General features: G+C 53.8%; 1 protein-coding gene across 2 annotated transcripts; it reads left to right on the top strand.

Annotated features, from left to right (window-relative positions):
- The first annotated feature begins 970 nt into the window (after nt 1–970).
- On the top strand, nt 971–7,863 carry GAL (galanin and GMAP prepropeptide). Of its 2 annotated transcripts, XM_025356995.1 has the most exons (6): nt 971–1,227; nt 1,422–1,502; nt 2,070–2,124; nt 4,532–4,618; nt 5,676–5,753; nt 7,597–7,863. In XM_025356995.1, the coding sequence occupies exons 2-6, from the start codon at nt 1,422–1,424 to the stop codon at nt 7,665–7,667; spliced, it is 372 nt and encodes a 123-aa protein (XP_025212780.1). In that variant the 5' UTR covers nt 971–1,227; the 3' UTR covers nt 7,668–7,863. The 2 variants fall into 2 exon arrangements, with proteins under 2 accessions (XP_025212780.1, XP_025212779.1); XM_025356994.1 differs by lacking the exon at nt 971–1,227 and having other exon boundaries at nt 1,279–1,502.
- Nucleotides 7,864–14,322: the final 6,459 nt, after the last annotated feature.

The raw sequence follows: 14,322 nt of genomic DNA, 5'->3' as shown, positions 1-14,322 counted from the left end.
GGGTTCTTTGCTGGGCTGTTTTTGGACTTGGCCCCAGCTCAGGAAGGGTTCATGGAGGAGCCAAGGAGGGCCTTGTTCCTGTGGGATTTCTTTGCCTTGGACACAGGGACAGCCTCTTGCTGCTGCTCTGCCCACCGCCCAACCCTTGGCGGCCTCTGGAAGTCTGGGCTGATCTCCCTCTGGACCCAACCAGTTGCCCAATGGCTGGACCTGCTCAAAGCTCCCTCTTGCAACTGGACCAGGGAGCCAGGGGAGGCGCTGAGGCTGAGCTTCTGAGCTGGTGCCTGTGGATGTAGGACGGTCCCGCAGCTCCCACACTGGGATGGCCAAGCAGCCCATGAGACCCACATTCCCCTTTTAGCAAAACAGGAGGGAGGTCGCTGGGCACAGGGAGCCGGGAACGCCTGTCCTCCCCACCATCGACGGCTCTCGAGGCCAGAGCCTTCGCTCCAGCCCCAGCACAAGCCAGCCAGGGCGCAGGGCCAGGTGATGCCCGCCATTCCCCGGGTGCCCCAGGACCTCCCAGCTGGGGCTGGCTCGGACTGATGGACCGTCCCTGCCGGTTACCCTCTGGGGTCTCCAGTGCCGCGGAGTTCAGCCGGCTCTTGCAGCGGTGGGAGCTGGGAGGAGAAGCTGCAGGGAGCCCCCAGGCACGGGACGTTGTGGGGGGTCGTCAGGCCTGCTCTGGGGCTAGGACCCCGGGGGAAGCAGTGGGGGTTGGCGCTCTCCACCACAGCGGTGACCTGGGCCGCGGGTCTCGGGGCTCTCACGCGGGGCGATGGGGCTCTGTCTTTCGGGGTTGGGGTCTCTTCCGCCGCGTTTGGGGTTCTCTCTGCGGATCTGGGGAGTCTCTCCCGCGGGATGAGGGGGGCTGTCCGCCGCTCCCGCCTGTGATGGCCCAGAGGACCCGAGCTCCGGTCACTCCCGCCCCCCTTGGGGCTCGGGGAGGGCGCGGGAGGCAGGCGCTGAGCCGGTGACGCGGCTCCGGGCGGCTCCGGGCGCGCCGCATAAATAGCAGCGGCGGCTGTAGCGGCGGCCACCCCGGGCGGCGGACACGTGGAGGGACCCGGCCCGCGCCTCCCGCACCTGCCGCCGGCCGCGCCATGCAGTGAGCGCCCCAGGCAGCCAGAGCACACTCGACCCGGCCCGACGCCCGGACCCGCCGCCCCGACCCGCCGCCGCCCCGGGACCCCGACGCCCCGGCCCAGGGCGCAGCCGCAGCTCAAGGTACTGGCGCCGGGCCGACCCCGCCCCGCCCGGAGGCCTCCCCTTCCGCTCTCCTCTGCCCCGGGACGATTCCGCCAGGGATGGGCCCCGGCCCGGCCGCCGCCTCTGCTCCTCCCTGCAGCCCCCCGGCACCCATGCCTCGGGGCGCAGCCCACTCCGGGTTCCGACCCTCCTGCCCTGTCCTTCCCTTCCAGATGGCCCGAGGCAGCGCCCTCCTGCTCGCCTCCCTCCTCCTCGCCGCGGCCCTTTCTGCCTCTGCGGGGCTCTGGTCGCCGGTAAGTGCGGGGCGCGTCTCCTCCGGGCGAAGCGGGCATCAGAGCCGGCCGGGCGTGGAGGGCTTCCTGGAGGAGGCGGCCTCCGCCCTGCCCTCGGGGACAGTGGTAGAAAGGCTAGTGCGGGCGCTGTCCTGGCCACGGGCGTCGCGAGAAGGGTCCGGAGCTCCCTGGGATTCCCCGGCGCGCTTCTCCGAGTTCATCAACAGCACCGGGCTATAACCAGGCCGCCCGGAGAGTGCTGCGCTTCGGGTCAGCGCTTCGGGAAAGCGAGAAGCTCCCCGTTCCGCAGGGCTTAGTTAGAACAGAGGGCGAGGAGCCACCGGCGTGGCCTCAGAGTCACTTAAAGCGGGTGCAGTGCGCTGAGAATGCGCGAGCTGCGACCCGCAAGTGAAGTATCTCCCATATGTCAAATACGGCTTACTTAGGGGTAAACCTGGAATTTCGCGAGTTATCCAAAAGCACATGCATTGTTCTAAGTCCTCTGCCGTGCCGGAAAGCCTGGGTGCACCCATTCAGCATCGGCTCCAGGCACAGCCCTGGCATCTGACCCCCTTTTCTCCCCTCAAGGCCAAGGAAAAACGAGGCTGGACCCTGAACAGCGCGGGCTACCTGCTGGGCCCACGTAAGTGACTGACAGCATGGCCTCCCCACTCCTGACCCCACCTGCCCCCTCGCTTTGAACCCTGGCTCCTGCCCCTCCGCCTGCGGCTGGGCAGACCTTCCGGCCTCCCTCTTGACCTCATTGCCTGTCTCCATTGGCCTGCACACTTGATCTGTGCACGGTTCTTTCCAGAAGCTTCTCCTACCCCGGCTCTGCCGCCCTGTCCCGGTGTGAGATTCCTACCCTGGGCTTTGCTCAAGCGCTCTCCTCGGTTTTCCCGCGTTGCAGTCCTTAGAGGCCCTGTTCCGGGCCTCTCCCCAGGCCCCCGGTCTCCCCAAACACTCAACTCGGCTTGCAGAGCACCCTAGGTCAGCGGACCCCAAGTCTTGCCTCCCTCTTCCCTTTCTCCAAGCTCCACACGGGAATTGCCAGATCGCCTGAAGGCAGCCCAGACAGGCTGTCCTCAAAACGAGGTTCAGCTGACCCTGACTGCCCAAGCCTGTGTCCCCTCCCTCTCCCTCTCCCTGTCCTGTTGTTGTCATCCGTGTCAGCGGTGTCCCGTGCTGCCTGAGGTGAGCCCTAGCCCTAGATAGGACTCTGCAGGCTGACACCTCCCCATGTCCGCCCCCGCCAGTGCCCCAGGCCTCTACTTTCTCCACATCCTTGGTCTGTGCAGCAATGCCTTCAGACCTTCCTTCAAAGGAGGGGACAAGAGGAGGCCTTGGCTCCCTTCTGTAACTCACCTTCCCCTCCACCCCTCCCATCCACCTTAAAAGCCTCCCTGCATTGTCTTCTGCCAGAGGAAGGATGCAAACAGCCTGCAGGGCCTATCTGAGCCCCGCCAGAGCAGCAAATGAGGAGACCCTTTCCCAGGGCCTTGGAAAGCACAGCGGGGCCTCAGGCTCTTCTCCCCATGCCAAGGAAAGCTGCCTTAGTTCTCAGTCCCTGAGTCGAATACAGCTTCCTCTTCCCGCAGACACTTGTTCATCAGGGTCACTCGGAGGACCCCCAGAGTCAGGTTTTAAGAAACAGACACGGAGATGAGAGAGCTGCCTGAGGCCGCGTGCGGGGTGGACCAGGCTGTTCATCGCAGGGCCTCCTGGTCTCTCTGCACGGCCCTCTCCTCCTCTCCCTGCCGGTGGAGCGGCCTGACCTGCCTGAGGCTGATCTCCTCAACCCTTTGCAACCCTGAGCTCTGCCTCTCAGAGGGCACCTCAACTTTGTGTGCTACGGGCCCAAACAAAGGAGGAACTGGTCAACAAGAACATTTATCTGTGTTGCTTTGGAATATTGAAAATCTATGTGTCAAGAAGAGTTTGAACCCTAATTAGAAAACAAACTCATTTTTGCCATCAATTTTATGGCCTGGTTCAGCTGTAGCTAGACCCGTTGTTTGTCAAAGTACTTAACAGTGTGCCTCTGATTTCTAGGGTCAGCTAGAAAATGCAGCAAAATCAATGTTTTTTCACCAGTGCTGAACGCAGTGTGGCCGTGGCTGAAGGTTCATCAGTGAGATGGGGCAACCTACGGTTCCTCTATAAATTTAACACCAAGAACAGCATCTCTGGAAACAGGAGTTAATTTTCCTTTGTCTGGCCTTGTAGATGGCACGGTCCACCCAAGCCAACCAGCCGGAAACGCGGAGGCGTCCTCACCCTCCTCCCCATCTCTCATTTCCATTTCCTTTCCTGCACAGCCCCAAATGCAGCCCTTCTCCTCACCCCACGCCCCTTGGTTTACAGCTGTTATCGTTTCTTCCCTGGACTTCTGGGATCTCTTTGCTTGCAATCACAGTTCCCCCATTTTCGCACCACAACACACACACACACACACGAGAACGCACACACGCCCCCGCACCTCCATTTCTTCCCCCGCCATCCTCTCTCTCTCCCTCTGTGACTGTCTCGCTCCCTCTATCTCTCTCCTTCTGTCTCCCTGGCTCCAGTCCATCTTGCACACAGCTGCCAGAGTGAAAATAAAAATCGGATTCAGTCACAACTTAAACTCTTCCGTGGCCCCCATGCTTTCAGGGACATGAGGATCCAGCCCCTGTTGTCTGCCGGGGAGGCACCCACCTTGATGCCAGCTCAGTGCCAGCTCAGATGTCAGCTCCTCTGGACCCGGGCACAACCCCTGCAGCAGGGCAGATTCCCGGCCTCTCCCGCCCTTCAGGAGACACACCTCCCTTTCTCCCACCCCTCCTGTGCAAACCCTCACATTCCCTTTGGCCTTGGTGCAAGCGGCCAAGCTCTTACCTCAGCTTGGTGGAGAATCGCCCCCTCTTCTCTGGGGTCTGTCCCTGGGCTCTATTTCACAGTCAAGTTGTGTGTGTGTGTTGGCTACAGGCAGCCCTGTGTCCTTCTTTGGGTGTGGGGAGAGGGTGCATGACAGTCACACCCAGAGGCTTTCCTCTCTGATCTGCAAACAGATGCTGTTGGCAACCACAGGTCATTCAGCGACAAGAATGGCCTCACCAGCAAGCGGGAGCTGCAGCCCCAAGACGACGTGAAACCAGGTGAGAGGACTCCTATCCCGGGCTCCCGGGCGCCTCACTTCCAGCAGCTCCCAGGTGCATGCAGTGGGGGACAGCTGTGGGTGTCGGGACACCTGCCACCCATCTGTCCACAGCTGCAGCCCAAGCCTGGCCATGACTTAAGAGGATGTGGCCTCGCCACACCTGTCAGCAGCTGCAAACACAATCTGCAAACCCGAGACAGCAAGGAGTCCTTCTAGACTGGGAGGCTGCCTGGGCACCAGGGCCTCCAGAAGAGTGGGGCCGGGCGCGGTGGCTCACACCCATAATCCCAGCACTTTGGGAGGCCGAGGCGGGTGATCACCTGAGGTCGGGAGTTCAAGATTGGCCTAGCCAACATGGCAAAACCCTGGCTCTACTAAAAATATAAAAATTAGCCGGGTGTGGTGATGGGTGCCTGTAGTCCCAGCTACTTGGGAGGCTGAGGCACGAGAATCACTTGAACATGGGAGGCGGAGGTTGCCATGAGCTGAGATCGCAATATTGCATTCCAGCCTAGGCAACAGAGTGAAACTCCATCTCAATTAAAAAAAAAAAAAAAAAAGAAGGCCGGGTGCGGTGGCTCACGCTTGTAATCCCAGCACTTTGGGAGGCCGAGGCGGGCGGATCATGAGGTCAGGAGATCAAGACTATCCTGGCTAACACGGTGAAACCCCTTCTCTACTAAAACCACAAAAAATTAGCCAGGCGTGGTGGCGGGCGCCTGTAGTCCCAGCTATTCGGGAGGCTGAGGCAGGAGAATGGCATGAACCCGGGAGGCGGAGCTTGCAGTGAGCCGAGATCGCGCCACTGCACTCCAGTCTGGGCAATAGAGCGAGACTCCATCTCAAAAAAAAAAAAGAAGAGCGAGGCCTTGAACTGGATCTCTCCCCTCTCCCTCACATTGAACAAGGGCCTTGGAAAGCACAGCCGGGCCTCAGGCTGCTGGGATCAGATCATTGACCTCACAGCGCCCAGCTCCTCTGTGGGGGGGGGATGACCAGAGACAGAGAAGCACCCTCTGCACAAGTCGTGAATGTTGATCTTTTCTCTTTTCTAGGAAGCTTTGACAGGTCCATGCCTGAGAACAATATCATGCGCACAATCATTGAGTTTCTGTCTTTCTTGCATCTCAAAGGTATGTGAAATATCACCAACTTAACATTCATCTCTTAGCACACTGGAAACATAAAAGGCCCATCGAGAAGAGAACCCGTAGAATCCCCCTGGGAAGTAGCCGATTATTTATCTAAATACAAAGTCCTGTTTGGCTGTGCATCAGGATGACAGAGCATGTGACACTAGAGCTAGCTCCAGAGGGCTGGGATTGTGGCAGGGGCATTCCACTGTCTGTGGACGGCCATCAGGCCAGCGCTGCTCCCAGGAAGAGGGTGGGCCTTAGGATGCAGCTCACTCTACTGGAACCATATCTATTCACACGGTAACAACTGCTGGACCTTTTAGGGCACAGGTATACTATAGGCCAGGTTCTTTGTGAGCCGTCCAAACCTTCTTTTCTCTTTTCTTTTTTCTTTCTTTCTCTGCCTTTTCTCTTTTCTTTCTTTCTTCTCTTTCTTTTCCTTTCCCCCTTCCTTCCATCCTTCCTTCTCTTTCTTTCTCTCTCTCTTTCTCCCTCCCTCCCTCCCTCCCTCCCTTCCTTCTTTCGTCTCACTCTGTCGCCCAGGCTCGAGTGCAATGGTGCAATCTCAGCTCACTGCAGCCTCTGCCTCCTGGGCTCAAGTGATTCTCATGCCTCAGCCTCCCAAGTAGCTGGGACAACAGGTGCACACCATTATGCCTAATTTTTAAATTTTTAGTAGAGGTGGAGGTTCATCATGTTGGCCAGGCTGGTCTTGAACTCCTGGCCTCAAGTGATCTGTCTACCTCAGTCTCCCAAAGTGCTGGGATTACAGGCGTGAGCCACTGCGCCGGCCCTAAACCATATTTTCTAAGCAGGGAAATTAATAGGAGCCTATATCTTAGATTGCAGTGTTTTCCTATGCAGCCCTCCTGCCAGGCAGGCTGCCTTGAAATCTAACTGGAAAGGTTCTGATCCTGGCTTCCAGTGTCTTCTGCAAACACTGGGGATGAGGAGACCTCCCACACACTATGCTTGGCATTCATTCCACGATGGGCATCTGGCCTTGATCACACAGGTCCTACTGCAGCAGTGGAGGGAGCCGGAAAGTGGCCCCGGTGCTCTGAGGGTTAACAGGGAGGATGTGGTGGGGAGGAGGGATGGACCGCTTAGCCTGTCCAGTGGAGACCTTCACCTGGTGCTCTGAGGGTTAACAGGGAGGCGGAGGTGGGGAGGAGGGATGGACCGCTTAGCCTGTCCAGTGGAGACCTTCAGTTGCACATCACAGTTTTGTCCAGTTTGGAAAATCAAGGCTGGTCCTTGGGTTCATTTGGGATCAGGATGGTTTTCATTTGCAGTATTATGGGGCTCCTCTTTAGGTGGCAACTGGGAGAGGGAAGAGGAGTGAGGGGACGGGAGCGGGGGAGGGAGACTGCCAGAGGAGGTCTCGGAAAAGACGGGGTTCATTAGAAATCTCAGAACCAAGTCACCAAGTTCCCTCTGTTGGAGCCCAGTGGAGCCTCTGGGAGAAAAGCTGGGGTGACTTTTCCTACAAGGGGCAGATGGATTCTGCCAGATTTTTTTTTTTTTTTCTCATTTGTTTTTAATTTTGTAACATGGAAACTCTTTCCTTAGGAGATACCAACTCTCATTACTGAGATAGGAATTATACCTCTTTAAAGCCTAAATTTAAAAGTCTGACAGTTTTAAATGCTTACTAACTGTGGGAGTTAAATCATTACAAAGTGAGAAATACAGTGTTGTCCCTAATTCTGGGTTTAATCCGGTAAGACTCTTTACAGAGGACGACCACACGCCGCTTCCTGTAGTATGTGTCATGGTCGTAATTCTCTTGTGTGCGTATTAAGAAGTTGCTGCTCAAATGTGGCTTTTCCCTTTGCAGAGGCTGGGGCCTTCGACCGCCTCCCGGATCTCCCCGCCGCAGCCTCCTCAGAAGACATCGAGCGGTCCTGAGTGCCTCCTGGGCGTCTTTGTCTGTGTGTTGCAATCTAAAGTCAAACCTTAAGATGATGGATAATCTTAGGCCAATTTACACAGAGTCGGCTCTTCCTGTTCTCTTTGCCTTGATGTTGTGTTGTCACAATTTAAGAATTTTTTTTTTTTTTGGTAATTATTTTATTTTGAGTGACAAAATAAAGAATAGCAATTACTTGCAATTGTCTTTTTCTTCCACACCTCTGTCTCATCACCAGTGCCACCCATGGGTTCTAAAAGATAAAGCTTGATCATAATCATGGATTAGACCTGAATTTTTAAACCCACATTCTACCATCAAGAGCATCTGAGACACCACCTCTTATTGCATGTCCAGGGGACATAAAGTTATCTCGATATTAAGCTGAGTCAAATGTAATTATGAAGGTAAGTCTGTTTCTGAGATGAACAAAAACACAAAACAGACAAAACCCCTGCCCTCATGGAGCTGATATTTTAGGGAGATGGGAATGAAAAAGACTATGACAACCTTAAACAGATGGGTGAGGTGCGTGGTGCTCGTGGAGGTGGTCAGGGCTGAGAAGAGAGGTTGGCTGGGTGGGAGGGCCAGGAGTGAGGGCCAGGAGCCAGGTAGGAGAGGAGAGATGGGCGGGCAGGTAGGAAGGCAAGGGCAGGAGGTGTGTGCTGAGATAGTGCTGTGTGAAGGAAGGCATGTGGGAATGCCTCCTAACATGACAGAGACTGAGTCTTTTTTTTTTTTTTTTTTTCTTTTTGAGACGGAGTCTCGCTCTGTCGCCCAGGCTGGAGGGCAGTGGCCGGAGATCTCAGCTCACTGCAAGCTCGCCTCCTGGGTTTACGCCATTCTCCTGTCTCAGCCTCCTCAGTAGCTGGGACTACAGGCGCCGCCACCTCGCCCGGCTAGTTTTTTGTATTTTTAGTAGAGACAGGGTTTCACCGTGTTAGCCAGGATGGTCTCGATCTCCTGACCTCGTGATCCGCCCGTCTTGGCCTCCCAAAGTGCTAGGATTATAGGCTTGAGCCACCGTGCCTGGCCGAGACTGAGTCTTTTGAGCAGAGATAAAAAGATCATCCAGAAGTTTCTAAAAGAAGGCAGGCGGCTGGGCGCGGTGGCTCATGCCTGTAATCCCAGCACTTTGGGAGGCCGAGGTGGGCAGATCACTTGAGGTCAGGAGTTTGTGACCAGCTTGGCCAACATGGTGAAACCCCATCTCTACTAAAAATACAAAAATCAGCTGGGCATGGTGTGCATGCTTGTAATCCCAGCTACTCGGGAGGCGGAGGTTGGAGAATCTTTTGCTCCTGGGAGGCGGAGGTTGCAGTGAGCCGAGATCACGCCCCAGCCTGGGCGACAGAGTGAGACTCCGCAATGTGGGAGGCGGGACACAGGCCTTTCTGGATTCACCAGAGCCGGCTGTGCAGTGGGAGTGGGAGGTGGCTTCCCAGTTTCCCTCCATTGGCATTTCGCTGCCTAATACCTGTTTCAAGGGGCACAGAGCCCCAGCATCCCTCTCCCTGCTTGGTGACCCCCCTACCCAGTCAGCTGTGCCCTGGCTCAGCTCCCTGGCTCGGCTTCCCAGCTCAGGCCCCCAGCTCCACCCTGGCTCCCTCCTGCTCCTGCAGGCTCAACGCTGACACTCGGTGGCCTTGGGTCTTCAGACCACTCCCGGCCAGGAGGTAGTGATGCCACCCACCTGGTGGGCTAAACACCTGGGCCCACCCTTCACTCCCTGTTCACCATCCGCATTTATCCTCTTCCACATTTTTTAAAATCTCTTTAGTTTTCCAACTTGGGCAGGCATCAGAACTCCTCCAGGCCCTGTCATAAGGCAGTGGCCAGGTCCCTCCCCAGGGTGTTGGAGCCAGGAGGGCTGAGTGGGCTGGAGCTGGGCCCCCAGCAAGCTTCCTGCCGCTGCTGCTGCTCACTAGAGGCCTGTGCCCACGTCTTCCCAAGAACTAGGGAGCTCCTGGCATGGAGGAGGCGGATGAACGGATGTGTCTGGGGACCACACCTCAGCCACTGGGCTCCAGCCCACAGTGTGCAGCCTGTCCTGTCTGGTCTTCCTGTAGCCTTTGTCCCTAAATGCAGTGGCCATGGACACCATCTCTGCCTCAGCCGGCCCCCTAGCCTCCTGCATTCAGTGGTGCAGACCCCACAACTACGGCCTGGCCTCGCTCACCTAAGGCCTTTGCACACGTCCCTCCCAAGGCTTGGGGAACTCCTAAGCATCCCATGGGATTCCACTCCAGGGTTACCTTGTCCAGAGTGCCCTTCCTGCTCCTCCGCCCCCAGCATGTGCGGTGCCACCCTAATCAGCATGCCTGTCACTCTGTTTGCAGATGTGTCTCTCCTCACTACACCGTGAGAAAGAAGTGCCTGAAGGAATTGAGATTAATGACGCTGTGCTGAGTGCTGGGCTCTCCACACTGCACGTGGCTCACAGGAGCCTTCTGAGAAGTGTTCACGAAGGGCCAAGGAGCCCAGCCTCTGTGCAGGTGTGCAGCCTCCATGCAGGGATGCGGGCCCCAGGGTCGGCAGCACAAAGCTCTCAGACTCTCCCCCTGTGGCATCATCTACCTCCTTCTCTAAACCTTGCCTTCCTTTTAGGTATAAACGGAGCGGCGCAGGTGGCAGCCGGAAGGTGAGGGAAAGGAGGCGAGGGGCCAGGAGTGGCTGTAGTGCCATTTGCTGTGATGGACAAGGCTACAGAAGTGACGTCTTTACTTCCCAGAGAGAACGTGGTTGGAGCTGGCTGCAGCCATCCTGGATCAATCTGTTGCTAACAACAGCAGTCTTTTCAAGGGAAGGTGTTCTCCAGCCACCTTGGGAAGTAAAGAATTTATGGACAGGCCTGAGAAACACCAAGATGCCTAATGGAGAGGTGGAGAGTGTTGAGGTTGTGCACCTTGGAGGAGGTGGCTGTCTCCATCATAAAAGCTGATCAACATGAAAGCCTGTCCACCTTCCACTTGCTCTATCTAACCAGGAGCAGAGCAGATGCCAGGGTGATGCTGCCTGAGGGCGTCTGGCGTGGTGGAGGCAGGTGAGTGGTGGGCCAGTGTGAGGAAGAGGCTTACATTCAGGAGGTCCCTGGAGGAAGGAGGAAAGCGCTGTTTAATGGAGGAAAGAGAGGTGGGGCACGGTGGCTCACGCCTGTAATCCCATCACTTTGGGAGACCAGCCTGGGCAACATGGTGAGACCCTGTCTGTAAAAAAGAAGTAATTAAAAAAATTTTAATTATTAAAAAACAGGAGGGAAGAGAGAGTCTTATGGGGATAAGGAAATCCTAATGCCAAAGAATTTACAGCTGATCATTTTCTAACATATGGCCCAGGAAACTTTTATTTCAATGCAAAAAAAGGGATTCTTGTACAGTTTGGAGTCAGGATTGTAAGCCTACAATAAAATTCTAAGCTCCCTAACCGACTGAATGGATCCCTCTCTTGGCCAAGGGGACCCCAAAGAAGCCTAAGAAAATTAGGTCATGACGGGAAGGGAGGGGCCAGACATGCTCAATATGCCGCTTCCCCATGGAGTTTAGACACAGCTGACCAGGGACCAGCATTCACATTACAACAGAGATCTTGAGACTGACAAATCAGCCTCTTTTCAGCAATAAGATACCACCTTCCAGCCTGATTCTGGTATAGCACCACATGACAGATAACAAGCCCTGAAGGAAATGAAAGTAATTCAGCCCCACATATATTTCTTTGACATATTCTGAAATGGCCCTGCAGAGCTGACTCTTGTGGGGGAAATTTGCATTCTGTAGAGAATCTCCTTCCTGGTCTGACACCTTTCTAAGGTCTGGTAAGAGACATTCACCTGAATGTCTATTCTCTCTGAAGTCTGCTACCTGGAGGTTTCATCTACATAACAAGAACCTTGCCTTCCACAACCACCCACTCCCACCTCCATCTACCTTCCCTTAATTCAAGTTGACTTCAACTCTTCAGAAGGGCTTAACTCTTTCAACCAATTGCCAATCACGAAACATTTGAATCCACCCATGACCTACAAGCTCCCTACCCTACCCCACTCATTGAGATGCTCCACCTTTCTGGGTCAAACCAATGTATACCTTATATGTATTGATTTGTGTCTTTGCCTGTAACTTCTGTCTCCATAGAACGTATAAAACCAAGCTGTAACTCAGCCACCTTGGGCATATATTCTTAGGACCTCCTGAGGCTGTGTCACGAGCCATGGTCCTTAACTTGGCAAAATAAACCTCTAACTTGATTGAGATCTGTCTTGATACTTTTTAGTTTATAGGATTTTATCCTGTGTTATTGTGATAAAAACTAAGATGGCTCTAGAAACCAGAAAGCTTGACGGTCTCTGATATAACTTTAAAAAAAATGATCAGTGATGTCTGCTTCCAGGAGATGGAGTAGAAGTAGAATTTTCCTTTGTCCTTTTGCTAAGTACAATTAAAAACCCTGAACATCACATATAAAGCAAACATAAGAGGACTCTGAAAGCCCAAGCAAGAGGCAGACCAGCTAGGAACTTCAGCCCGTGGTGAGTTCCTTGGGTTTTCTTTTTGCCTCACATATCCTAGACTTGGGCTGAAGGAGCCAGCATCTTAGAAATGCCAACGGGCACAGACCACAAAAGCCCCAACAAAAGCTGCCCTCTCTAGATAAAGGACCAGGAAAGGGAAGCCTGGTAAGACAGAGAATTGCAGATAACGACCACTCTACCTCAGACAAACACCCCAGCAAACACTGTGGCTTCATCAGGCCAGCCAAGGTTGGGTGGGGAGCCTGGACTTCCTCTTAAGGCTGTGACAAGGTGGCCCAAACTCCAACCAGGGGAAAGTTGTAGGGTGCCAAGTAAAGAACCAGGACTTCATCCCCCTCAACCACCCCATCCCTGGCAGTAATAAGACCCCCCACTACAGTGTCAGCAGAGACCGCCTGGGAGCCTGGATTCCGTGCCCCTCCTCCCCCACAGTAACAGGCATTCTTCTCTCTGTGCATTGGGGTGGTGTCAGAGGAAGGCTAGTGGAGAATCGGCACTTTTGCCACCTCCCAGTGTGACAAGGCCACCCCCTTTTCCTGTGGTGTCAGCAGAGACCATGTGGAGGGGTGCAGTAAGAAGGCGCTCCTACCCCTCCCAGCAAGGGAAGTATTAGTGGGGAGCTGGAACTCCCACTCCTGCCCAGCAATAATGAGGAGCAGCCCACCCATGCCCAGGTGTCAATGGAGACTGAGTGGGAAGCCTGGACTTCTGTCCCCACCGGGCAGGAATGAGGTGGCACCCCTCATTCCTGGGCAATATCAGAACAAGCCAGTGAAAAGAGAAGGTTCAAATAAGATCCGGAGTTTCATACCATAGCACCCAAAAAGTCCAGGTTTCAATCAAAGATCACTTATCATACCAAGAATCCAGAAGATCTCAAACTGACTGATAAAAGACCATCAATAGATGTCAATAGTGACATAGTGAGTATTAGAGTTATCGGACAAAGATTTCAAAGCAGCCATCATAAAAAAGAAGTGCTTCAACGAACTATTTCAAACATACTTTAAACAAATAAAAATACAAAGTTTCAGCAAAGAAACAAAAACTATAAAGAAGAACCAAATGGAACATTTAGAACTAAAAAATACAATAACCAAAATAGAAATTCCAGTGGACAGACTAAATAGCAGAATGTAGGGGGCAGAGGAAGGAACCTGTGAACTTGGTTTTGTTTGTTTGTTTGTTTTTTGTTTTGAGACAGTCTCACTCTGCTGCCTAGGCTGGAGTGCACCAGCACGATCTTGGCTCACAGCAGCCTTCACCACCTGGGTTCAAGTGATTCTCCTGCCTCAGCCTACTAAGTAGCTGGGATTACAGATTGCACCATTGTACTCCAGCCTGGGCGACAGAGCAACACTGTTTCAAAAAACAAACAAACAAACAAACAAAACTTATGTGTAAATACGTAAATATAATAAAACATGTTATTATATACTAAAAACTATACAACACTGATGAAAGAAACCAAAGAAGTTTTAAATAAATGTAGAGATATACCATGTTCATGTTCATGTTCATGGACTGAAAGACTCAACACAGTAAAGATGTCAGTTTTCTCCAAGTTCACATACAGATTTAACACAACTCCTACCAAATCCCAGCAAGATTTTCTGAAGAAATAGGTAAGCTTATTCTAAAATTTATATGGAAAGGCAAAGAAACTAGAACAGCTAAAGCAACCTTTTGAAAAAGAAAAAGTAAGAAGAGTCTACTTGAGTTAAAAGCTATAATAATCGAGACTGTGTGGGCCGGGTGCAGTGGCTCACGCCTGTAATCCCAGCACTTTGGGAGGCCGAGGCGGGTGGATCATGAGGTCAGGAGATCCAGACCATCCTGGCTAACACAGTGAAACCCCGTCTCTACTAAAAACACAAAAAATTAGCCGGGCGTGGCGGCGGGTGCCTGTAGTCCCAGCTACTCGGGAGGCTGAGGCAGGAGAACGGCGTGAACCCGGGAGAGCTTGCAGTGAGCTGAGATCGCACCACTGCACTCCAGCCTGGGTGACAGAGCGAGACTCCGTCTCAAAAAAAAACAAAACAAAACACAAGACTGTGTGTATAGATACATAGATCAACAGAACTGAACAGAGAATCCAGAAATAAACCCACCCAAATCCATTT

The sequence above is a fragment of the Theropithecus gelada genome, chromosome 14, assembly GCF_003255815.1.
Source record: "Theropithecus gelada isolate Dixy chromosome 14, Tgel_1.0, whole genome shotgun sequence".
NCBI classification, from domain to species: domain Eukaryota; kingdom Metazoa; phylum Chordata; class Mammalia; order Primates; family Cercopithecidae; genus Theropithecus; species Theropithecus gelada.
Note: the sequence above shows the minus strand (reverse complement) of the source record. Positions and strands in the feature narration are given on the sequence as shown.

Coding starts and splice junctions, on each gene's coding strand:
- GAL (XM_025356994.1), top strand. CDS start 1,308: ATGGGCCCCGGCCCGGCCGCCGCCTCTGCTCCTCCCTGCAGCCCCCCG. Junction 2,125..4,531: donor GGGCTACCTGCTGGGCCCAC/GTAAGTGACTGA, acceptor ATCTGCAAACAG/ATGCTGTTGGCAACCACAGG. Junction 5,754..7,596: donor GTCTTTCTTGCATCTCAAAG/GTATGTGAAATA, acceptor TTCCCTTTGCAG/AGGCTGGGGCCTTCGACCGC.